General features: G+C 41.1%; 1 protein-coding gene across 1 annotated transcript in view; it reads right to left on the bottom strand.

The window, feature by feature from the left end:
• Positions 1 to 19,697, bottom strand: part of LOC122070376 (acyl-coenzyme A thioesterase 2, chloroplastic-like) — a 74,802-nt gene extending 55,105 nt beyond the window's left edge. Inside the window, exon 1 of the mRNA XM_042634522.1 lies at positions 18,852 to 19,697. Within this exon, the coding sequence (XP_042490456.1) occupies positions 18,852 to 19,601 (750 nt within the window). The 5' untranslated portion in view covers positions 19,602 to 19,697. The remainder of the gene's footprint in view (positions 1 to 18,851) is intronic.
• Positions 19,698 to 25,967: the final 6,270 nt, after the last annotated feature.

The following is a 25,967-nucleotide window of genomic DNA, read 5'->3' as shown; positions in this document are numbered from 1 at the left end:
AAGGCAGCGAATCTGCACTGAACCCCAAAAGAGAGGAGATCCACATCCACAATCGGTCTTCCAAGGTCTACCTTCTTGACCGTGAACTTTCTCCAATTGTTTTGATCAGCCAAAGACTTCTGGGCTGGCCATTCCTCTTGTGGGGCTGCTGCCGCTGCAGTGTCACACGTCTTGTGTTTCGACAGGTAGACATGGTGAGGAAGTACACAGGAAAGAAAGAAACACAACATGCACAAAGGAATTTAGAAATTGAAGGAATAGGAAACCTAGGTTAAATTTTTGCCCAAATTCTAGGTTTTCACCGGAAAAAGTGGTCAAAAAGCTGGAGAATCCTTACCTAGAGGGATTGTACGGCGAGAAATTAGCAAGGGAAGCACCGGTCGAAGTCACCCTAGCTGGAGCGGCACACCAGTGAGGATTTCTGCAGACAAGAAGAAGTTAGACTGATTTATGTTACTGACATGGGTTTTATAACCAGGCTACAGGCTCACCGGCTGGCCGGTCGGGTTACCTGACCTACCGGTGAGGGTGGTGCTGCCTAATGCACTGCTGACTTCCCCAGTCAGTTGGCCTGTCGACCCGGTCAGGGAAACAATTGCTATGGGTGATTTTCTCCTCCTGTAATTCACACATGCGTGGGGAAGACACCTGGTGCAGGCTGTGAGATACTGCTTCGACAATGAACAGCACATCTACCTTCGAGGTGAAACATACCTACTGCCACAGCGAAGCGAATCTGTTATTACGGGGGACTATACCCAGGTTTCGTAATGACCCTATATACGAAGGTTGTACTATAAGGGTAAATTGGGCGGCAGCATCGGCACGCAGTAATTCCAATCGACACTTTCCAAATGGTGACGTGCAATGAGTTCAGACTTGTTTCTTGCTACACAGACTGCCATGAAGTCGTGAAAATGGGCAAGCAAGAAAGAATGATCCGCAGTTATTGCTAGTTGTTTCCATGTTGAAATATGACACTTTGGCTTACTGATGTACCGATTCATCAACTGGTAAATAGTCAGTGGGAATGACGGAAGGGAAGCAAAAGAGTGGAAGCATCAATTTGTCTGAGAATGGTATTCATAAGTTAACCCGGCCGTGTTTACCAAAAGATCGATGAAGTAAGCAGGGGTGTTGTGACTTCATAATGGCAGTATAATGAGAAGTATGATTCTTCGGGTAGCTCGGTACTCAAACTGCCAGCAAGTCAAAAGCAAAGATCTCATACATTATGACAGCCTATCTTTGTGTTGATGGTAACATGTTCACACTTGGCATCAACATACTGAACTATCGGCATTGTTCATACTTAGCATCAGCACACTTGGCTTCGGTATTGTTACCAGTCAACCTCAGACCAGAAAGGGTGACAACGCATGTTAAGTAATGCATGTTCAATGATAAGTGCATGTTGAGTAATAAAACACCCTGAGCTGTCATCAGTAGGCAAGAGTACAGTTTCTCATTTTGTGATTGTAGCTCATTTCGATGTGGGGGCAGTGGTATCGGTTGTGCATCGACCACATCATGTCTGGTTACTGTTGTCTCTAATCGGTGTTCCCAATTATATCTCATGTGGGAAGGTGTACAGAAGGTAATAGGGACATAGCTAACCGGCAGCATGGCTGTTCATCCTTAAGCTGAACGTGGACTGGCTATAATTCAATGACTGAATGACCCCTCTGCTAAGCTTAGGATGGCAAGAAATGTAAGGCACCCTGTGTTGGACTTTGGGACTAGTTGAAATATGATTAGTTGGAAAGTTAACTGGTCAATAACCGAAGTTGGTAGATAGCCCAACACACAAAGTAAGTGGACATGTTACCTGAGTTGTTGAAATTACATGATGTTCGCCATGTGTCCAAGCTTAAATGGTGTGGTTACCACTGGGTATGCAGTATTAGACTCGAGTGTTACATATCATTACTACTGATTTCGATTATGACATGTGATAATGACCAAAGATGTGAGGAGTAACCTGAGGAAATCCTCGATTGGGTAAGGACAATTCAATTTTGACTTTTTGTAAGCAGGGGAAATGTGATACCCGTGTCCAAACACAGCTGCTTACCTCTGGTGCCCGATCATAGGATCATAGCTGTACATAGAGGGCCGCTAGGCTGATCAGTTGGCAGATGAGGTGTACAAAGAAGGCAAATTGAACCTAATTTCTCTGCGTAGGATAAGCCAACATCTGAGGGAAACTGGGCCTATTCTGGGGTTCCCAAGGTCACACACACAATAGACCACAGGACCCAGGGTTGGTGACTATCTGGTGGGCATAATTGAGACCACCGGCAGGTTACCACTGGCTGGCCGGTGGGCACCCACTGGTGGTGCTGTCCTGCCAAATTGCATTATTTGGATGTGGGCCCCACAGCCTCAGCTTTGAATCATCAGATACCTGAAGTTGAAAGGGATTCTCCAGCTGGTCATAAAGCACCAGACATGCAAAGAATAGGTGGGCCCACACATAGTTGTCAAGGCAGTGCCTTGGCGTCCCGGCGGTAAGATTTAGGCATGGCAGTCCAACGATTTATGTTTTCACACTTGGCGGTCGCCATGGACTGCTAGGCGTCGCCTTGTCGACGCCATACCACGCTTTAGTACCTAGGCGGTCGATTTTTTTTTTTTTTTTTTTACTAACAATATTTTGTTTATTATATTTTAATTGGTTTTTTTTTTTTTACTAACATTTTGTTTATTATATATGGCCATACGCTGCCACCGTTGAGACCAAACCCTCGGTCGACTTTCAAATTTTCAATTAACGCCGAAGAGACCAAAGTCACCAAACCCTCGATCGAAGCTCGAGAGTTCGAAGAGACGAAAACCCTCAACCGCTGCAACATTCTTCTCTTCTCCTTCTCCGGCAGCCACCGTTGCGACTTCTGCTCCTCTCCTTCTTCTTCTCCTTCTCCGGCAGCCACCGCTGGTTCTTCTCTTCTCCTTCTCCTTCTCTGGCAGCCACCGCTGCAACTCTTCTCCTCCTTCTCCTTCTCCGGCAGCCACCGCTGCTCTTCTCCTCCTTCTCCTTCTCCGGCGGCCACCGCTGCAACTCTTCTCCTTCTTCTCCTTCTCCGGCAGCAACCAACAGCCGGATTGGTTCTCCGGCAGCAACCAACAGCGACGTCTTCTCTGCTCCTTCTCCGGCAGCAAGAACGACAACAACCACAATACGATATCGCCTGCGACATCTTCTCCTCCGGCAGCAAGAGCGACAACCAGGTAAGGGCCCCACCTACTAGTAACTTCAATGTTTATAATATGTTTTCCTCTTTATCTGTATATCTAGTTATCTACTATCTAGAGCTTGATCTTGATCTGAAGATGGGAAATCATATATTTTAGATTGCTGGAAAAAAAAAATATAAGAACTTGACAATGGTCTTGGTTGTGTATTTGTGTTAAGTGAAATGATTAAGTTGGATTTGTGAGTGTTTGATTGTTTTTTTTTTATGTTATCATGTTAATGTTATTGGTTAACACTTAACATACTTTGTTACTCTGTTTTGTAACTTGTAGGATACTAGGACTATAGGAGTTCATAATGGATGGTACTGTTGGTGGACCTGGTAGTAGTGGGGGTGATAATATAAGCATGGCTGCATATGATCCATCCAAAGACCCAACCAGGAAGGCCAAATCAAATGACCCTGGGTGGAAGTATGGGTATTGGCCTGACCTGTCAGACAAGAACCTTGTTAAATGCACTCTTTGTGGAAAAAACCTCAAGTGTGGAATTAAAAGGTTAAAGCAGCATTTGGTGGGTGGATATGGAGATGTTGCTAAGTGTACCAAGACAACTGTAGCGATTGCTACAGAGATGAATGCAGCTCTTATGCGCAATAAGAAGAAAAGGATGCAAGACATTTTGGATGATGATGATGTTGATGTTGATGTTGATGTTGATGTTGATGCTGGTGCTGGTGCTGGTTCTGGTGCTGGTGCTGGTGCTGGTGTTGGTGCTGGTGTTGATGTTGATATAGAAGTTGAAGGTCAAAGACAGTCTAGTAGGACTCCTTCTTCTACAACCTTTAGACTTATTCCTAGCTCTGGGACATCTGCTAAGAAAAAGAAAGTAGTCATTCAGCCACAAGTAAGGGGCCCCATGGATGCTCATGTTAGACGGACTCCTGAGCAAGTGGTTGCTAAGAGGCATCTTAAAGGTAGTACTCATACTACTATAGAGAACCGGTTTAGATCAGCGGAAGAAAAAAAGAGAGTTGATAATCACATTGTTGACTGGGTTTATCAGTGTGGTATTCCATTCAATGCTCTTAAGTCAAGGAGGTTTGAGGTGATGGTAGAATCTATTGCACAGTACGGGTCAGGATATAAGCCCCTAAGTTATCATGAAGTGAGAGTGCCATTGTTAAAGGCAGCAAAGGATAGAACTGCAGAGATGAAGAATAAATATGAAGAGTATTGGAAGCAGTATGGGTGCACTCTAATGACTGATGGGTGGACGGATAAAAGAGGAAGGCATTTAATTAATTTCCTCGTTAACTGTCCAGAGGGGACTTATTTCATGGAATCTGTTGATGCATCTAGTATATCTCAAACTGCAGAGAAGTTGTTTGAATTGATTGACAACAAAGTTCAAGAAATTGGTGAGGACTATGTTGTGCAAGTTGTGTCAGAAGCATCGGCTTATAAATTAGCCGGTACAATGCTGATGCAGAAGAGGACAAAGCTGTATTGGACTCCTTGTGCAGCGTATTGCATTGACCTGATGTTGGAGGAAATAGGATTCTTGAATTCTAATAGGACTGTGATAAGTAAGGCAAAAAAAGTAACCAACTTCATCTACAGGCACACACGCATTCTTGATGCAATGAGGGCTAGAACAAATGGGAGGGATCTTGTGAGGACAGCAGCTACTAGATTTGCAACTACATTTCTGACACTTCAAAGCTTGTTAAAACATAGAGATGACTTAAGACATTTGTTTATTTCTGAAGAATGGACTAGTTCTAATTTGGCAAAGACCGAAACTGGGAAGAAAGTGGTTAAGACGGTGTTTGCGGTAACATTTTGGAATGGTGTGGAAAATTGTCTTAGAGCTTCAAAGCCACTTCTTACTGTCTTGAGGATTGTGGATGGTGATGAGAGGCCTTCTATGCCTGAGGTTCAATTTGCCATGGATGAGGCAAAAAAGAAAATAAAAGAAAATTTTGGAGATAAAGAAAGGCAATACAAGAAAGTGTTAGATATTGTTAATAGGTGTTGGGAGATTTAGATGGGGCGTCCTTTGTATGGAGCAGCACTATTTCTTAATCCTGGCAAATTTTTTTCTTATAAGGAAGGTGATGATGGTGGCTACCAAATTATATCTTCTCTACAGCTTGCATTTAATGAAGCCATTGAAAGAATGATACAAGAACCAGCTTCACAAGACAAGATAAATACTCAAGCCACTTTGTATAGATATTCTCGAGGTGGTTTTGCCTCGGATATGGCAATTAGATCACGGGCAACCATGAGTCCTAGTAAGTAGAGTTCATTGTTTAATGTTTAGTTGTTTTGCTTGTGTGATATATTAAATATCAATCTAACTATTTTTATATATATTTATTTTTTATAGTTACTTGGTGGGGTTCATTTGGAGGTCATGCTTTTGAGCTTTCAAAGATTGCAAGACATATTCTAGGGCTTTGTTGCTCCTCTTCTGGTTGCGAGCGCAACTGGAGCACATTTGAGTTTGTAAGTAGCTGGGTATTACATCTATTTCATATTTTAGACTTTTTATTTTTGGAACAATAACTTTGTTTGTTGTTCTCTATTGTTTATGAATTCAGATTCATACCAAGAAGAGCAATAGGCTGGAACATCAACGTTTGAATGATCTAGTCTATGTTAAATACAATCGCCGCCTAGAAGAAAGGTTTCAAGAAAGACGTCTCCTCAACAGAAATTATGATCCACTTGTGCTTGATGAACTGGATTGGAGTAGTGAGTGGATGATTGACGAGCAAGTGGATGATGTAGTCCATCCCGATGCTGATCTCACATGGGACGTTGCTGGTAGAGCAATGGGGGCAACAATGGAGGGGCCCAATCGACCCAGGAGAGCTCAATCATCAACCTCTAGAGGAAATTTGTGCTACACACGCCGTGGTAGAGGGAGGGCTGTTGGGGAGTCATCAGAATCAGATGGGGAAGAAGATTTGGAAGAAGAGGATGATGTGAATGATGACTTGGATGTCATAGATAACTTTGGTGAAAATGCAAATGCTTCTAGTGGACAACAAAGGAATCTGCCATCTGCTGATTTGTTGGATGATTATGATGATTAAGTTATTTGTGTTTGACTGTTTGAGTGTTTGGATTTTATATATTGTTTAAACTTTAAACTTTGAACTTGGATGATTAGTTAAGTTTTTTTTTTATGTTGAGTTCATTTGCTATCAAGCTTTATTGCTTCAGTAAGTCACTAATAGCTTAACAGGTTAGCCACTTATCTCATCATTTGATCTAATGATTCTATTTTTTGGTTTCCAAATATATATTTCTCATTCTGTCATTCATATATGATATATTGACATATATACCTTTTACTTTGTTCAGGTTGCTCACTCACTTCCAATCATTGCTTTCAAGCTTCAATCACAGGTTAGCCTTTTACTTTTTACTTTTGTGTGATGTACATGTTGATTTTTTATGACTTGATGAGTGATGAATTGATGTATAACTGTATAAGTCAATAATTTATGTTGATTTTTGATGACATGATATGGCTATGTTGATTTTTTTGATGATTTGATGTTACTTAATGTTTGTTTTATATGTTATAGGGTATATATTCTAGGCTTGTAGCATGCTAAATAACTTTAAAAAATAGAAAAAATAAAAAAGTAGCATATTAAATAATTTTAGAAAATAGAAAAAATAAAAAATGACACACGGGCGATTTGACCGCCATGGCAACGCCAAAATGGGCAATTCATCGCCAAATCGATTAGCCACCCCTCCACCGCCTTGGATCGATTTGACGCCGTGACAACTATGGGCCCACATGGCAGGTATAAGAGGTTGATTCAATTCGATTTTAGGCCCTTAACACCAAACAGGCCTTAGTGACCTGTGGTTACAATATAAAGAGGTTCCTTTCTCTCATTTCTCTCATTTTCAAACCCTGAAATTCGGTGGAGAGAAAGGAGAGGAAACAGAGAAGAAGAAGAGACTTGGGAGCTGGGAGTTGCATGTGTTGCATGCACGTTGCTGCTTATCTTTCATTGCAGTATACAGAAACCCAAGGTGAGTATACCTTCTCTGGTCCTTTCATTCAGTAGCAGATGTATGATCAGCCATGTTCTCAAGCATGCAGCCACCCAAAATTGGGAACCATGGACTGCATGCATGGGATTCACTTTTCTTAAGCTGGAAATTCAGCTGCAGAGACTAAATAGGTCTAACATGCATGCTGTTCTTGTACTTTGGGTAGGATACAGACCTCTGAACCCATCTCTGCAGCCACCCAAAAGCTAGGTTTTAGCTTTGCATGCATGGGAATACCTTCTCAGAGAAGGGAATTGTCTGTTCAGTGACCCAAAAACCATCTCTGACCCATCTCTGGAAACCTTTAAAATTGGGGCTTTTATCATGTAAGGCTGGGAATAGGTATTCTTAGGTGGGAATTGGGTTCCTACCCAATTCATTGCTTAATTGACCCACCAATTAAGGAATTCAGAAGAGTAGAAGGCTGATTTCAGTTTTATGTTGTTAAACACTTAAACCCCTTTCTAATTCACTGTCCAATTCACCAATTGGGATTCAATTGGGACTGGATTATGGTACAGCTGGACTCCTAGGGCAGTCCAGCTCCTATTGAGTTGCTGTCCATGCTGGGAAACCTAAATCAGCAGCACTTCTACATTCATGCTGCTGTATTTTTCCAGGATAGCATATGTGTGGGTTCTTGTGTTTTTCCTTATTGACTTTGGAAGGGGAAACCAACTTGAATTGTACCCCTATGGTGGGGGTATAACCACACAGTATTATAGAACATGGAGGGAGAGAGTAAAGTGCCCAGAGAAGCAGGAAAGTCCAGCAGCTGACTGGAGTCTGCCAGAAAGTACCAACCGGCAGGTCCCTGGCTGGCCAGTGCCCTTGGTGCCCACCTGCCGGTGAAGGTTCCTACAAGTAGAATGGCTACAGGTTTTGCAGCCGGTGACCACCCACCGGTGGGGGTCTGTCACCTGCCAGTGCCCCTCTGTGTAGTCTGTGTTGAGTCTCAGTGTGAGGGATTCAACCGAGGTTTGGTTAGAGGTTTGATTTGGGGCTGTTAGTGGTCTGTATGAAGGTCTTAAAAACTAATACCGTGTACTTACAGATGGTTATGTGTACATACAAGTGGTTAGAAACCTAACTTACCCGGTTAGGATACACAGTGAAGGGAATTCAGCGGAAACAATCGGATTGTGTTATTGGTGAGTGGGTGATGGTGTTTCTTTTACGGAGTGTTTTTATACATTTTCATTATGCATGCTCATGTGTAGTGGAATGGTATATGTTATGTTATATAATTATATTTTCTTTATTATCTTAAATGAGGATGTGGAGATATGGGGACGGATATGGGCCTCAACCCGGATACGGGTCTTAACCCGGATAGTGATATGGATGAAATTCAATCTAATGAACCCTCTATTCCGGAGGAGGGCCAATTGGAAGTTGTGCTGGGCTTCCAAGAGAGAATTGCTGCCAATGATTCGTTCCATGAACATTGCTGCTGTTCATAATGGACGAACCTCTATTGTCCATCATGACCTTTCCATGTAACCTGCATTGGAGAAGGATTTTGATGCCCCTTTCACTACGGTCATGAGAAAAAAAAAAAAAAAAACTAAATCAAAAGATGGGGTCTTGGATGCTTCAGTTCAGATGAGAGGTCTGAGAAGACAATAGTTTGTGCTGGTTGATGGGATTATTCAACGCAATGGAGAGGGTGCTGCTCATCGCACCACTCGGGTAACGCAAAAATATGTTGCTTAATGAAGGTTATTTATTGGAATATTAGGGGAATTGGCAATGGCTGTGTGTAGAAACGCAACCCTAAAACGATGCAGAAGATAATGGAAAAACAAGAAGCAATGCACAATGATTTACGAGGTTCAGCAAGATTGCCTACGTCCCCAGTGAGATGATATCCTGCTTCACTATCAATGAGGAATAGGGTTACAACGCTCATCCCTCACACCTCTCAGTATTGCTTGCATTACAGAGAAAGAAACCCTCGCTACAAATATATAGCGAAAAACCCTAATTCGGAAAGTACACAATTGCCCTCAAATAAAAAATTCGAGCAGGGGGTTGCGCCCCCTACACCCGCTGCTATGCAGGGGAGCCTCCTGCCCCCCTTGCAACCCCCACGGCCCGCTAACCGGCTAGTGGGACCGCCGTCCTGCCTGTCGAGGCGCTGCACCAGTACTCTCTGGGTTAAACTGTGACGGAATACAAGACATCGTACACCAACACCATGCCCGTGCGGCTTTGCGTTTGCTGGTTATAAAGCATGACCCTCTTTTTATCTGTATTGCTGAACCAAAAATTGATCCTCTGAGCTGTCCAAAACAAAAAAAAAATAATCTTCTTTGGGATATTACACGGATTTTATTCATAATAATAGGGAGGCTTATGCTCCAAATATTTGGTTTCTTTGGCAGGAGACGATTACTCCGCCTATGGTTGTTCTAAGCTCAGATCAACATATATCCATGTTTGTGGAGGTATCTAGCGTTAAATGTATTATTTCAGTTATTCATGCTAACTGCTTCAGGGGCAAGATCTTTGTTACTTAGCAGGCTCCGCCACCCCTTGGCTGGTAATTGGAGATTTTAATACCTATTTTTTCTCCCATGAGAAGTGTGGACCTGGTAAGTTCAACCAAGGTTCTTCTGATGATTTTACTGTTTTTCAAGACACAGCTTCCCTTATGTCGGTCCCCTCCTCTGGGTTAAAATTCACTTGGTCTAATAATAGGCAGTTGGGTTGTGTGCGTGTTGTGCTTGACAGTAGTTTAGCAATGATGAGTGGTTGAATGTCTTCCCTGGCTATGCTCAATGGGTGCTACCCTGTCATTATTCTGCCCACTCTCCTATTATCCTCACTTGTGCTGAGATTTTTCGCCCGGTCAACTCCCCTTTCCGTATGCAACGGTTTTGGGCTGAGCACCAGAACTTTAAGGAAGTTGTTAGATCTTCTTGGTCGATTCCTTCAGATGGTACTCCTATGTTCATCGTCATATCAAAGTTAAAGCATCTGAAGGCTCCTTTGCGAGCATGGGCCAAGTCGACTTTCCCTCATATTGATATGGATGTCTGCAATAAGAAAGCTGTCTTCGGCAATATTCAGCAGGTTATTGATGAGGCTGGTATTGACGATGATCTATTCTTTAAAGAGCTGCAAGCTAAAGAAGAGCTAAATAAAGTTGTCCATCTGCAAGGAAAATTGTTGCGTGAAAAATCAAGAGTTAAATGGCTTAAGGAGGGTGATCGTTGTACTAAGTTCTTCCATCTATCTGCTAAGATCAGAAAAGGAAGAAATATGATCAGAGAAATTGAAGCCGTTGATGGTTCTATGCTCACTGAGGTGGGCAACATCGGGCAACGTTTGGTTGACCATTATGAGCAATTTGGAAAAAGGGGTGTCTCCATCAAGAATAACTCTTTGCTCTCTGTGATTCCAAAGATCCTCACTGATGCGGATAATTTCAGCCTCACCTCCATCCCATCGTTTTAGGAAATCAGGTGTGCAGTCTTCGACTTAGACCCTTCCAGTGCTCCTGGACCCGATGGGTTTCCTGGAACTTTTTATAGAACTTGCTGGGATATTGTAGATAATGATGTCTACAAAGCTATAAAAAAAAATTCACAGAGGGAATTATCACAAAAGGTGCTAATAGCAATTTCCTTACTCTAATTCCTAAGGTGGATAATGGCTATAAGGTGGGACAATTCCGTCCAATTTGCTTAGGTAACTTCTTTCTCAAGTTGATTCCTAAGATTATGGCTTCCCGTCTGAGCTCTCTTTTACCCCGTTTGATTTCTCAAGAGCAAAGTGCTTTTCAAAAAGGAAAAGTCATCTTTTCAAGCATTGCAGTTGCTTCAGAGCTTTCTAATATGATTTCCAAGAAGAGTTTTGGTGGCTATATTGCAATGAAACTTGACATTCAAAAAGCATTTGACACTCTTGAGTGGGATTTTCCTTTTGATGTCATGACAAGCTTTGGTTTTTCTCAGACTTGGGTGAAGTGGATTGAGCAGATTCTGATCTCGACCAAACGTTCTATTCTTGTTAATGGAGGCCCAATGGGATTTTTTGGAGTTGAGAGGGGTCTTCGCCAAGGGGACCCTCTTTCTCCTATGCTTTTCATCCTTGCAAAAGAAGCCCTGTGTCGCGGTCTTCGTGGGCTCAGAGTTAAAGGCTATGTGAACTCGATTCCTGGTCCTAGGAATATCTACACCCCTTCTCATCTTTTATATGCTGATGATCTATTTATTTTTATAAATGCAGATTTGAAGGGTGTAAGAAGCATTAAAAATTTCTTGGATATTTATCAAAGCTACTCAGGTCAGAATATAAACCTAGAAAAGAGGAAAATCTTTCTAGGTGCAATTTCAGCAGCAAGGAGACACAGAATTAAGGAGATCCTAAATATTCCTATATGCGACTTACCTACTCGTTACCTTGGAGTGGATATTTTCAAAGGCAGTGTCAAGAAAGAAAAGATCCTTCCATTGGTAGATAAGTTCAAATCTAGACTGGCTGGATGGAAAGGAAGATTATTATCTTTTGCAAGGCAAGTGGAACTGGTGAAAACTGTTATGAGCAGCATTCTAGTGCACAACTTTTCAGTTTACCTTTGGCCCTCTTCTTCAATTACACTAATGGAGAGGTGGATAAAAAATTTTATCTGGAGTGGTGATGCTAATACATCCAAAGGTATTACTGTTAAATGGGCCAATGTATGCAAGCCAAAAAATGAAGGAGGTCTTGGCAATCAACGTCTCAGAGATGTCAACCTTACTTTGCTATCCAAGCTAAGCTGGAACATCTGATCAGATTCTTCTGAATTTTCTACTTTCCTTAGAGGAGGTTTATGACTGATGATAGTAGTCTCAAACGGTATGCCCCCTCTTCCTCTGTTATATCTGGCCTACGGAAAGTTTGGGATTTTGTTAGTAATTCTTAACGTTGGGTTGTGGGTGATGGAGCCTCCATTACCTTCTAGTATGATCGTTGGACTAGCTCTTCAAGGCTATATGATGAAATATCTCATGATCAGCCGCTCAATTGTAGACTCAAGGCTTCAGTTTCAAATTTTATCTCTGATGGCCAATGGAATTTGCCTACATTGCAGTCGCCTCTTATGCAAACTATTTGCAATCAAATTTCATTGATTCCACTCCCTTCTGTTGCTGATCAAGATAGGCATCTTTGGTCTCTTACTGAATCAAGTGTTTTCTCAACTACTTCTGCCTGGGAAAAAATCAGAGATAAATTACCTATTCAAGGATGGTGGAGAACATTCTGGCAAAAAGGTCTTCATCCTAGATTCTCAGTTTTTAGGTGGCGTCTTGCTCATGGCTGCCTGCCCACAGATGACAAGATCTCTAAAAAATCAATCCCCTTGGCTTCAATGTGCAGCTTATGTTGCAAAAGTGAAGAATCTTTCATGCATCTCTTCCTTGACTGTGAGTACCCTGTCCATCTTTGGTCTCTTATGCTCAACCATTTTGATCAGCGATGAAGCGGTTTCCCTTCTATTGAAAGCCTCTTCTCATGGTGGAAAAGGAAGAAAAATGTTGTTCATTGTAAGATGCTATGGCTTCCCCTTGTTATCATCATTCCTTTTCAAATTTGGTCAGAGCGAAATAAAAGGAGATTTGATAATAATACTAATCCGGTAGGATTGGTGTAGCAAGCTGTTTGGAGGATCTTAGTGACTTTTCTTCTCTGAATCCTATTCAAATAAAGTCAATGGGTGACTTCTTCTTTCCAAAAAGTTTATGTCAACAACTTCCTTGCCTCGGGCTAGAAGAATTCAAGAACTTTTTTGGAAGGCTCCATCTGATGGTTTCATTAAGTTGAATATAGATGGGTGTTCTCTTGGAAACCCTGGAAGCTCGGGAGCTGGTGGCATTTTTAGAGATGAAAGAGGAAATGGCTTAGGATGCTTTGCAATTTATGAAGGAATTGGGTCAAATTTTATGGCGGAACTTGCAGCATTCTTTCATGGCCTCAGACTTGCTTCCACCAAAGATATAGCCAAGTTATGGATAGAGTGTGACTCTCAAGCTGTGGTAACCTACATCAAAAACCAGAAAATTCCATGGTGCTTTCAGCAAGCATGGCTATTTTACAAAAGATATTTGAACAACTCTTCCTAGGAGATATCTCATTGTTATAGAGAGACGAACACAGTCGCGGACAAGTTAGCAAAACATGCCTCTGCTACTCATTCTACATCATTTTGGGATAGTGTTCCTAACTTCATAATCTCTGATCTTGAGTGGGACTATCTGCAAAGACTAAGGTTTCGATTTTTGTAATTTTCATCTTTCGCTTTGAGATTTTGTTCTGCCAATGGCCATGCCGAAGGTAGAGCAAAGTCTTGAAGAGTGTTCTCATGTATTCTCTCATTTATTTATTTCTTAATAGATTCATTTGCTGACCTTTAGCAAAAAAAATAAATGAAGATGTGGACAGTTGTGGATGTTGTAGTGGACTGGGACAAGGTGTGGCCGAGGTGTGTTCCGGTACCGTGTGCCCAGGGGTGTGTATGTGTGGTTGTTGTGCATGGAATGGATTATCTGTGTGCATTTAGATTGCATCTGGTTAGGATCATAACCCTAGTACTATAACCCCTTGCCAGTAGGGGGTGAGGTACTAGCTAATTCCACTTGAGGTGGTATGTTTGACGAGAATACCATGTCTGCGGTACGACGTATTGTACCCAGAGGTGGACACAGCACTGTACAACATACTGAATGGATAGTCGTTGGCAGCATGGGACGACATACTATACGCATGGCTATAGTCATTATTAATTTAGGGGTTGGCTGAGGAACCAAGGTTCTTTCCGAGACTGGTTGACTCCTGCCTGCAGCTAGCTTGTATTGCCAAGGCCCGAGGTTCTTTCCGAGGGACAGAATATCACCTACCTTGCTATAGCTCTAATACCCTTATATAGATTTAGTAATCGACTAGGGAATGTAATGTAATCAATGTGCATTAATGCATCACATATTGTGATTGGTTAAGCATGCACAGCATATTTGGCATTGATATGATGTGTGTGCTTGCTTGCTCACCCCTCACTGAGCTTGTGAAGTTAACCCCATGTGGATTTCTCTTTTTAGATGGTGAAACTGAAGCCGAGGTAGGACTAGATTTCAGTGCCGGTTGTGAGGCTATGTCTACAAGACGCTGGGATGCTGACGGATGTATTCTCTTTTATTTATAGTTATTTCTTAATTATGTAAGATGTAGTATTGTAATTGGAGTTTGTTTCAATGAGTATGTATATTTGTAAATTATCATCTTAGTGAATCACCAGTGGTATACCATATGTATAATCTTATATGCGTACTCTGATTTTAATTGTGATCCTGGTGGCATTTGTGGAATAAGTTACTGCTTCTGTGATCCAGGTGGGTTTAGGCTGAGTGGATATAATTATCCAGGCCGCATACCTTAGCCTAGTGGAGGCTAGGTGTGACAAAGGGTGCATCTCGGAATATCTTTCGTTAAGAAGGATATACAATAGTCAGGTAAAGTTAATGGCAGAAATGCTAGGAGAGACAATGGTGAAAGACATAATAGATATGTTGCAAAATCTATAGTTGGTCAAGTAATTAGATGCTTCCTACGCTTGCTCCTAGTTCCTAACTAGACAGTTCTTATATCTGCTCCATACATTTTCTTGTACATCACGCAACAAACTCAGCAACTTGAGTAATCATGACATGAGATACAACGTTCAATTTTGTGAAAGGATCAACACATTTGGCTTGTTGCAAGGACAAACAACATTAAATGGAAGTAATGACACTAGTTGTCGTGATGATTCTTATAGAAATTAAGAATTGAATGGAATGAAGAAATCAAATGGAAGACACCAATCTGGCTGCAAGGACTCTGCAGATTTAAACTTGAGGAAATGATCAACATGAAGATGCCATGACTAATCACAAGGAGTATATAAAAGAATGGTAAATTAGGATTGTGAAATATGTTGGATAAGTGCAGTTGTGCTTCAAATTACTTAAGAATCGCGAGCAAGAAGAACAAGCTCTATTTTAAAAGTGAAATGGGTTATGTAGATACGTATCTTAAGTATCAGTGAGTATGAGTATCGGTTGCATATTGGTGAGTATCAGTTCAGTACGAACCGATATGCATGTAATTCAATTGTTTGGGGCTCAATTGTATGTATCAAGAGTATCGATGAGTATCGGAAAATATCATACAATACACATAATTTTTTTTAAAAACATGTATCATATCGGTGGGTATCGTATTGATGCCTACCAATAACAATATTTATCGTCCGATATGGTATGATATGCACCAATACTTTAAACCATGTTTGCCCCTTACTATACATAAAAATGTGATAGATTGAACAAAGGCTCATTTGTTTAAGGTGATCCTCGAGTAGATAAAATTTCTTGATGAGATCCAATTAATGGTGAGTTGCTAAATTCAATTTGTCCTACATAACATAAAGATGCAAGACAATTTCCTCTAATGCTCAGTCCTGAAAATAAAAGTTGTGCTTGCAGGAGAACTACATATTGTAACTGCTTTCAAAGAAGGTGGCAATCATATATAATCTATAAGTATTCAAACTAACGCTAAAAATTATCTAAATCATAGCTGTCTCAAAACATTATATCGAACCCTCACCATTCTTTCAAATTGATTCCCCAAATTATCAAAACTCGCTATCTAGGACATCCACCAAGAAGGTCACAGTTCAATTAAAGCAGTTAAATAACAAATTTAGACAGCAAGTTTACAAATCTTATCCCTCACTACACTCCCCCTCTCCTATCCTCCTATTACGTAGTAGTAATAATAATAATAATATTACCAACGTAATATGGGTAGTTATAGGAAATGAGTATAGGAAGTTATAATTGAGGGAACTAGTGGAAATCATGGGAAGTTGTAGGAGCGTGGGTTTGATACGTGCGTAACTGATTTCCTCTTGGGATTTTGATAAGATAAATTAAAATAGAGAAAAAGTAGGAGATTAGATAGGGAGAGAATTAAACTAGAAAAATTAAATAAGAGATACAATGGATAGGTAACCTAACAGACGAGGCTATGACGTTTCGGCTAATTGGGAGGTAGCCAGCCTCTTGGCCTTATCGAGGAAGCCATGACCTCCTTCTCAAAACAGAAATATTGTAGTAACCATTGTCATTCCAAGCCTATCTCATTCAAGGTAATCCCCATTTAAATAGGAATTCCATTAGTTACAACTTCTCTCATCCACGTACTACACTTCCCCCATTAACTATAACTCCTATAAAACTACCCAATAACTACTAACAAGATAAATATTAAATGATAAAAATAACTACAAACACACTACACCCATGCCACGTCACCCATGTACATAACAATCCATTCCCCTAAAATTGGTCTTGTCTTCAAGACCATTTGTAAGAATTTGAATTTTCATGGTTTCTAAACCTCCAAGTTGCTTCAACCGTGAAAACCTTGCCAATGGATAAGGATTTGAACTTTCTTCTTATCAATTTGTCGGTGAAGGAACTACTTAGAAGAAACACATACATGTTAAAAGACTCCTCCACCATCATTTATCTAGCTCTGATACCACTTGATACGTGCGTAACCAATTTCCTCCTGGGATTTTGATAAGATAAATTAAAATAGAGAAAAAGTAGGAGATTAGATAGGTAGAGAATTAAACTAGGAAAATTAAATAAGAGATACAATGGATAGGTAGCCTAATGGACGAGGCCATAACGTCTCGGCTAATGGGAGGTAGCCAGCCACTTGGCCTTATCGAGGAAGCCATGACCTCCTTCTCAAAACATAAAAATTGTAGTAACTAATCATTCCAAATCTATCTCATTCAAGGTAATCCCTATTTAAATAAGAATTCCATTTGTTACAACTTCTCTCATCCATGTACTACATTTCCCCCATTAACTATAACTCCTTAAAAACTACAAACACACTACACCCATGCCACGTCACCCACGTACATAACAGGGCTGTTAATTGTTATCCTATATTCCTATTTGTCTATTTATTTAGCAAGAGATAATGAATGAAAAGAAGAATTGAATCCCTAGCTAGATAGAGATAGGCTTCCTCATCAAAGTCGAACACCATTGGCTTCGTCTGTAAGGCCAAACCCTTGCCCTAGCTTTTCTCTTATCTTTTCTATTTTTCTTTTCTCTCCCTATTTTCTCTCATCTCCATGTTTGTGCATGCAACAAATGGTATCAGAGCCAAGGATGAGAGAAAGGGTCAAGAACTTGGAAGGCATTGTGTGTTCACTTCACTTGGGACAGCAACAAATCATAGGGAAGCTTACCGACTCCATGGAAAGTCTGACCATGGTGGTTGAAAAACTGTCAGCCAATCCTGCAATGGAAAAATCCTTAAGCCAAGTGAGGAAATCCAAAGAAGAGGGAGCCATAATGGTACACCCAGCACAACCAATGAAGAAGAAGAAGAAGAAGATGATGATGATGATGATAAAGAAGAAAGAGATGTCCTTCAAAGAGATACCATTCTCTACAAGATTAGCATGTTGCCTTAAGATGATAATTCTAGTGTCACTAATTGGAATATTCCATATTAAAATATGGGATCCCGGTGATTTTTTTTTTTTTTTTTTTTTTTTTTAATTCCATTGTCCTTGAGGAGAAGGATAGTTGAAGGGGGGAAGGAATGTTACAAAGCAATAGATTGCTATTATTATTATTATTATTATTATTATTATTATTATTATTATTATTATTATTATTATTATTTTATGTATTTCATATTATGTTATATACTAACAAGGGATCGCATTTAAGTGGGATGTCCCAAAGGTGTTGTGTTGCTATGTTTCTTTTCCCCGTCCCTTTCTTTTGCTTTTTATCTCGACCAATCCCAGATCCATGTAGCCGACCCCATTTAGTTGGGAAAATGCTTTGTTGTTGTTGCTTTATATATTAACAAGGGAATATAGGTAGTTATAGGAAACGGGTATAAGAAGTCGTAATTGAGAGAACTAGTGGAAATCGTGGGAAGTTGTAAAAGCGTGGGTTGTTAATTGTTATCATATATTCCTATGTGTCTATTTATTTAGCAAGAGATAATAAAGGAAATGAAGAATTGAATACCTAAATTATCTCTAAGACAGAGGTAGGCTTCCTCATCCAAGCCTGACGCTATTGGCTTCGTCTATAATGTCAAACCCTTTCCCTACCTTATCTCATAGCTTTTCTATTTTTCTTTTCTCTCCCTATTTTCTCTCATCTCCCTATTTATGCACATAACACAACCCCCAGCCCCATCCCCATCCCCCAAAAAAAAAGCAAACAGAAATGGCTGATTCTGTGATATCATACAATTTAAAACGAAAAAACAACTAAACAAGACACTAACAATAACAGGTAAACAGGCAGCAAATACCAGAAAGTTGAGCAGCTATAGAGAAGAAAAGAACAAATCTCCCCTGCCGATCGAAACCCATTCCAGAAAGGCACATTCAAAGCACTAACCACTGCTCCAAGTCTGATAAGAAACTACTATGATAACATCAAAATCAGATTTCAGAAAGCATCAAAAATTGAAACCTTTGTTACCTTGACAGATATGGTACCGGCAAGAGCGTCGAGGTCTTCAAGCAACTTTCCTATCCTGACCTCGTTCCATGGGTCTCTGTACTGCTCCCTAAGGATGTAATCAGTGGAGAAATTGTACAGAACACTTGTCCGGCTCTGGGATGGTGTTTTTGTGAGCAATTCAATTTGTGGAGGGGCATCGAGTGGTGGGTCAAGCAGTCTCTCAAAGATGGTCGACCTCGCTTCCCATAGAGCATTTGTTACAGGAGAATGATACATCCCAGGCCACAGACTAATGGGTTTTCTGATCGAACAGCTTGCGTCGATCGAAGCAGAAGTCTCAAAAGGGTTAGCAAAAGTGGAAACAACAGGGATAGTGTTGGAAGGAGAAGAGTTGGAATCCATGGAATCCAAAGGCTCCTTAGATGGGGTTATGCTTGAAGAAGAAAAGGCCCTGGATTGAGTGAGAGAATTCCAGGCAGTTTCCTTGATGGGTTTTTGCTGTTCCCCTGAATCATCGATCTGGGCCTCAAATGAGTTCCTGTTTTGGGGTTTAAGAGGAGGATAGGTGGTGATGAGATCTGCATTCAGGAGGGAAATAGGTGCTTTAATGGAGAAATTGGTAGATGGGGTAGGTGTCTGGGAGGTTCCGAGGTAGGGTGTGGTGACGATAAATGTAGTTGAGAGGGATTTAATGAGATGTTGCATACGAGGACATGTCCTTGAGAGTAGTTTCATGGCGCAAGCGTTGCTCAGAAATCGGAAAGGCATATTTCATGGGAGCAATAACAGTATAGTTGTTTGATGGAATGGATTCCATGACTTTGGGAAACGGTGGGCTGTTGAGTTTGACTTGATGAAGGGAAACTGTCTGGATGCTTTCACGAAAAAAAAAAAAAAAAAATTTGGGTGTATTGCAGCTTTGTGCAGCCCAACTGCTACGCCCGACCTAACCGGATCGAAAAACTGAGACCGAACCAAACTTCGGGCCCATTTGATAACGTTTCAAGAAACGCGTTTCTGTCGTTTCTGTTTCCAGAAACAGCAGAAACGATGTAAAAAGCGTTTGATAAAATTGTTTCGTTTCACTTATTTTTAGAAATAGAAATATAAATTTTTACTTGTTTATGGTTCAAGAAACGACCCAGGAGAAACAAGTTCAACTTGTTTCGTCGTTTCTGGAAACGACTTGTGACAATTTTTTCACTAGTTACCATCGACTTCTAAAAACATGACTTATCAAACACCTTCAATTCCGTTTCTATTTCTAGAAACGAAAATTTATGTTTCTGTCGTTTCTTGAAACAGAAACGGCAGAAACGTTATCAAACGAGCCCTTCTTTTTTATCCAGTTTTTGTTTTGGTTATAAGAAATAATTATGGACAGTGCCTTCACCGGTGGCTGAATCCAGAGAGCATGGATCAGGTTTACATACGAACGACCCTAGTTTATGGATTTAGAATCAATTTTCTCTCTCTTCATTTAATAGATTCTAAATCCACTGACCAGGGACATACGAGAATGTGGATCAGGTTTACATACGATAACGTATGAGAACTACCCTAGTCTATAGATTTAGAATCAATTTTCTCTTTCTTCATTTAATAGATTCTAAATCCACTTACCAGGGACGTACGAGAACATTCTCGTACGTGAACCTGATCCGTTCACGAATCTTGATGGGATCCCCTACTCTCCCTATATCTCTAGCCCCCCTCCACCCCTATTGTACAGTCGATGGACCATGGTGGAAAACTCAGTCCAATAACTATTGGCCCAGTCTAAGGTTGGCCTGGTTAGGCTCATAACCAATCAACAATTGATCAATTGGACCAAAGCAAAACTAATTAAACCCGAGTAAAAATTGAAATAAAATATAGGGAAAGGGTCCTCTAAGCAAGCAATGTAGCTTAGAGAGCCTTTTCCATTTTTCTAATCATTTTCTCTCTCATTAAAAGACTTAGTATAATAATACATATAAGGAGGCATAGAGAGGGTCCTTAAAGACTTTCCTTAAAATACTCTCTCTCTCTCTCTCTCTCTCTCTCTCTCTCTCTCTCCCTTAAAAGGTTCTATATTTTGATTTAGTATTTTGGATATAAAACCTTGATTGATGTGTGTGCGAGTGTTCTAACTATTATGGTAGAATATGCTTGCCATTGGGAGCACACTAATGGACTTAGTAGGGCGGCATGATCAAGCACAACTGTCTCAGTTTGGGCCCAGTCGATTGGACGAGTTAAGTCCGAGCTACGTTATCAATCGACAATGGCCATCTAGGGCGGATATAGCTCAACTGACCTACATTCACGATTGGACCAATCACTGTGCGACTGGTATGCCCCCTACATGAGAGGAACGATGCTTGTGGGCAACCACACCAAAATCGAGCTATGTCTAGAAGCTGAGGGTAGTATATGAGCCACGACCGAATAGTTGAACTATAGCCACACCTTGGTCTATCAACAAGTAATGAGCCATCGGGCGCTCCAAATAAGTACGTCGGCAACTGAGCCACCAAATCTAGGTTGCTCGGTGTTAAATGGAAAGCAAATACAGGATCGGAAATTTCCTCAATATAGCTTTCCTCGCAGCGGAATGGATCGGGTTACACCATGCGTCAATCCGCATGAATAGCGACAAACAAATTATTGCGATGATCTCACTAGGTAATATTTCACCCTCAAAATCCAAGGATTGTAATGGAGATCCTTAGAGATGCACACTCTCAATTGGGAGAAACAAAAAGTATAGGGAGAAAGCGAGAGCTCTTGAGATTAGGTTGGAGACCTTTTTTTTTTTTTTGTGGCCAAACCCTCCTATTTATAGAGAACTGGCCAGCTAAGGTTCCTAATCCTAGTGGGTCTATGATTACCCCATGTGGGTGACCCATGAACGAACCAGGTCATAACCCAGTCTGACCCAGTTCAATTAACATCTCCCACTTGACCATGCAGGGTGGATATACTCAATTGTCCTTCTAGAAGTCTCTCTACTATAGAAAGCTTCCATCTAAACAAATAATCTGAGGTACCCTAAACAATCCAACTACACTAAATCTAGCACTCTCGATGATGGGCAGTGCAGAACTTGCAACATGTAATGTGCTCATGACTACTTTGTAACATAAATAAGACATAAGGCACAAAACAAGGGTGCAATTCAAATAGTTTTTCCTAATCCCACATGTCAATCCAACTATTCCCAATCGCTTTCCCAATCGTGTCCTGTTGGACTGCATCATCCATGATCCTAAGGAGCACGTCAAAGTAGCGTCATTAGGCATCCTCTTCGTCACACGGTCTTAGGTAGAGGGTATCCTTAGGATCAACTCAATTTTGATCCAAATGGCTCACAAAGTGACAAAGAAGAGATCCATTCAATCACTCTCACAAATGGTTGTAACAAAGCACATACAGTATGAAATGTATGCTATGGTGCAACTCCCACTAAGGTGGGCATGTCACTCATAAAATAATAAGAACGCCATACGAGTCTGGGTTTAGTCACACTTTCAAACGCCTAACTTGAGTCAATTAGCCAGTTGCCCCCATGACGCCTGCCTGAATTCTCACACTCGACTATAAGTAAGCTACACTGAGACGTGGGATCTCTATGTTCAACCATAGAAATATCTCATCTTAGCCCTAACTAAGGCGCTACTCAGCTAAAAAGCTGTCTGTTCAACTCGCTCACTATCTTTAAACGCCAAGGTGAATTTGGCTCATCTTGCTCGCTATTTCCAAGCGTCAAGGTAAATCCCCTGTGTGATTGGGTCGATTCAAACCTGGTGACAGATTTACAAAATAAAATATGTACACACGTAAATTACCCTAAAGAATTATATGTCTCATATATAAATCAAAGAGTGATAATAATCATGTCTAAAGAAAATGTCAAAACTCAAAATATAAATCATCCACGTCTAAGTCCCAAATTCCCAACATGAGTAAGGAAAACATGTAACATCCTAAGTTCGAAACCCTCTTAATCTTGAAGGTGGTGGTACTGAATTATAGCCAGAAACCAAAAGATAATGAAGAAAATGGGGGAATAAGTGGAAGTGACGGAAAGATGGGGGAATTGATGGATTTTATGTGTGGAGAAGGCCCCACACATGATAGGATATCATAGGTTGAAGGCAGGACAATAGAGAAGCCAAAAAGGGCTAACCAGCCAATCGGTTGAGTTGACAGAATGCCCAGATTTGGCATTTTTCCTCTTTGGATCCCACTACTTTAAGGGGTCATTCCACCCATTTTCTATCATGTGTAGGGACATGTTAGAGGGTTTTATTGCAACAAATTTCATATCCAACCCTAAACCCTATGAAGAGTTATTTAATTCTAAATAATTATGAAAAATGACTTTTCTAAAAAAAGTACTTTGTCAAATTAGGGTCCGTTCAGCTTACAAAAAGGGGGGGGGGGAGAGTCGGCTGTTCTCTTCTTTTGTTGTTGTGAATATAGAAGAAGGAAGAAGAGAGATGGACAGAGAGAAAAGGAAGAGAGGAAGAAATGAGGGTTGTTGCTGGCCAGCCTGCTATTGTTGCTGCTATGCACATTAGTGTAGCTAGTGGTGCTGCAATTGCTAGTGTTGTACACACATGTGCACTGATGTGGTGCTACCTCATTCAAGAGCTGGGACATGGGCTGTACAGTTGATGATGACTCTCCTACACATCCAACACCCAATTGGGAAGGTAAAACCCTAACCCTAATTTGTGAATTCAATTACAGTAGGAATCAGTTAGGGGTAGAGGTAGTGTAAAAGTGAATTTGAGGGTTGGGAATTACATGTGGGGACCTAATATAGTCTCCCATAGCAAAAGCCCCATCTGTGAAACCCAAATGGTTGTTGGAAACCCTAATGGGAACCCGAATGGTTGTTGGACTATCCCAAGAACCCTAAAGTATAGGGCTTTACATAATTAAATGAAATTGGGTAAAATTGGTGATGGAAATTGATCACATATGGTTCCAATTTTGCCCAGGGACAAGCCAAAAATTTAATTGACCGTCCTGGGGAGCAAATTAGGTAAATTGAGACCCAAATTTACTCAAGACAGTGCTCAGAGACCCAACTTGAATTGGGAAACTTGTTTCCAAGGTGTAGAAATTTAAAATGAAGAGTGTCCACTGTGATTTAGGTGTTGGAACTACTCGGCACAACTCTGCCAAGAAGATGCAGGGTTGTTGGGCTGTAAAAGCCTATTCTGCCAGGCTAACTGGCCAGCCGATTAAGAATGGGGCTATTGAGGGCATTTTAATATTAATTGGCCCATAACCTATGTGCATGTGACTTAACTTGCCCAAAAATGGTCATGCAACATAAGGGCATGAATTATAACCTAAGTAGGGAAGAAAAGGCATTTCAGGGTGTTAGGTTGTGAAATGTCAGTGTTGTCCTTACCAGTGCTTGGGATCCTATCCAAGTATATTCACAAGCTAGGTCAATGCAGACATATTCCAACAAGGTAATTATAAGTTAAGAATTTGGATATTCAAATTTAGTGTACCAAGAATAAGCCCCAATGTCAATGTAGGTTAGGTGAATGACCTACACAAACTTAGGAAAGCTAGACTGGTATACTAGCTTAGTCAACTAGAATGGAATACTGACTTGAGGTCAATGTGCTTATTATTCGCAGAGTAAGGAATTTGGAGTACAAATCAAGATGAGATTTGAAAAATAAGATTGTAAAAGGTTAGTACCAAGGAAATTTAACTAAAATGTAAAATGGTTACTTAGGAACCTACAATGTACCTGGTGAGGACACGCGTGATTGGGAATTTATCGAAAGGACACTAGATTCGGGAAATCAGGTGAGTGGTGTAGGCACCCAATTTTGTCAACCTCCTCTGGCTATGATGAAATATGGATCTTGGATGTGACTTATGACTTCTGACCGACAGAGATGCTAATGGAAACATTCCCTTACCCAAAACCCTGAAAATCCCCACGTGGGAGAGAGGAAGGTCTAATTTTTACTTTTCATATATGAAGAAATTTGGTCAAGATGACCAAATAGATGAATAGTGCCCAGAAATATGATTCCAACGATATATGATATGCCAAAATTGGACTGACGGATCTCTGGCAATCATTCCTGGAAAATCATGTTTTTTCGCACGCATGTCGCGCCTTCCCGTACATATGCCGCGCACACGGACAGTCCCGCTGGAAACCTAGAAAAATCCCTCACCTGACCCAAACACCCTAAAATTCATCCCCTATCTACTCAGATAACCCCAAAACACTCCCGGGTCTAAAACCCTAGAAATCCCTGTACGGAGGGAAGGGGTCCAATTTTGACTTTTCATATATGAAGGAATCCCGATCAAGGTGGTCGTACAGATGGATAGTGCTCGGAAATACGATTCTGATGATATATGATATGCCAAAATTGGACTGACGGATCTCTGACAATCATTCTTGAAAATCATGTTTTTCCACGCGCATGTCGCACATACCGACCCGGCTGGCCCAGCCAAGCCAGCCAGCCCACCCGCCCAACCAGCCCAGCTTGGTCGCACACCTGTGCACAGGCCTGCCGCACACTATGCATGGCCTGCCGCACGCTGTGTGCGGGTCCGCTGCACACTGTGCGTGGGCCTGCTACAAGCTATGCATGGCCCCACCTCACGCTATGTGCTGGCCTACCGCACGCTGTGTGGCTCTGCCACACACCATGCACACTGTGCCCGCACACTGTGCACACCTGGCCCGCACACCATGTACATGGCCTGCACATCATGCACACTGTGCCTGCACACCATGCACACATGGCCCGCACACCGTGCACACTGTGCCCGCACACCCATGCATTCGTGCACTCAAGACATCACCCGCACCCCCAGTAAAACTTTCTCTCTCCTCTCGCTTTTTCGAAAACTACCTTTTGTAGTAAAACTTTCTCTCCTCTCGCTTTTCCGAAAACTACCTTTTTCCAAACTTTCTCTCTCCTCTCGCTTTTTGGAAAATTACCTTTTCTAAGCTAAAATTTCTCTTTCTTCCCATTTTTTCTGAAAACCCCCTTTACCCACTGTACAAAATCCCTCCCCACCCATTTTTACCTTCAACCCCCCTTTTTACCCATTAGAAAAAAGTCCTATCTCTTCACTTTAGGCAAGAGT

This window comes from Macadamia integrifolia, unplaced genomic scaffold, assembly GCF_013358625.1.
Source record: "Macadamia integrifolia cultivar HAES 741 unplaced genomic scaffold, SCU_Mint_v3 scaffold90, whole genome shotgun sequence".
NCBI classification, from domain to species: Eukaryota; Viridiplantae; Streptophyta; class Magnoliopsida; order Proteales; family Proteaceae; genus Macadamia; species Macadamia integrifolia.
The sequence above is the reverse complement of the archived record's forward strand: the minus strand, read 5'-3'. Positions and strand labels throughout refer to the sequence as shown.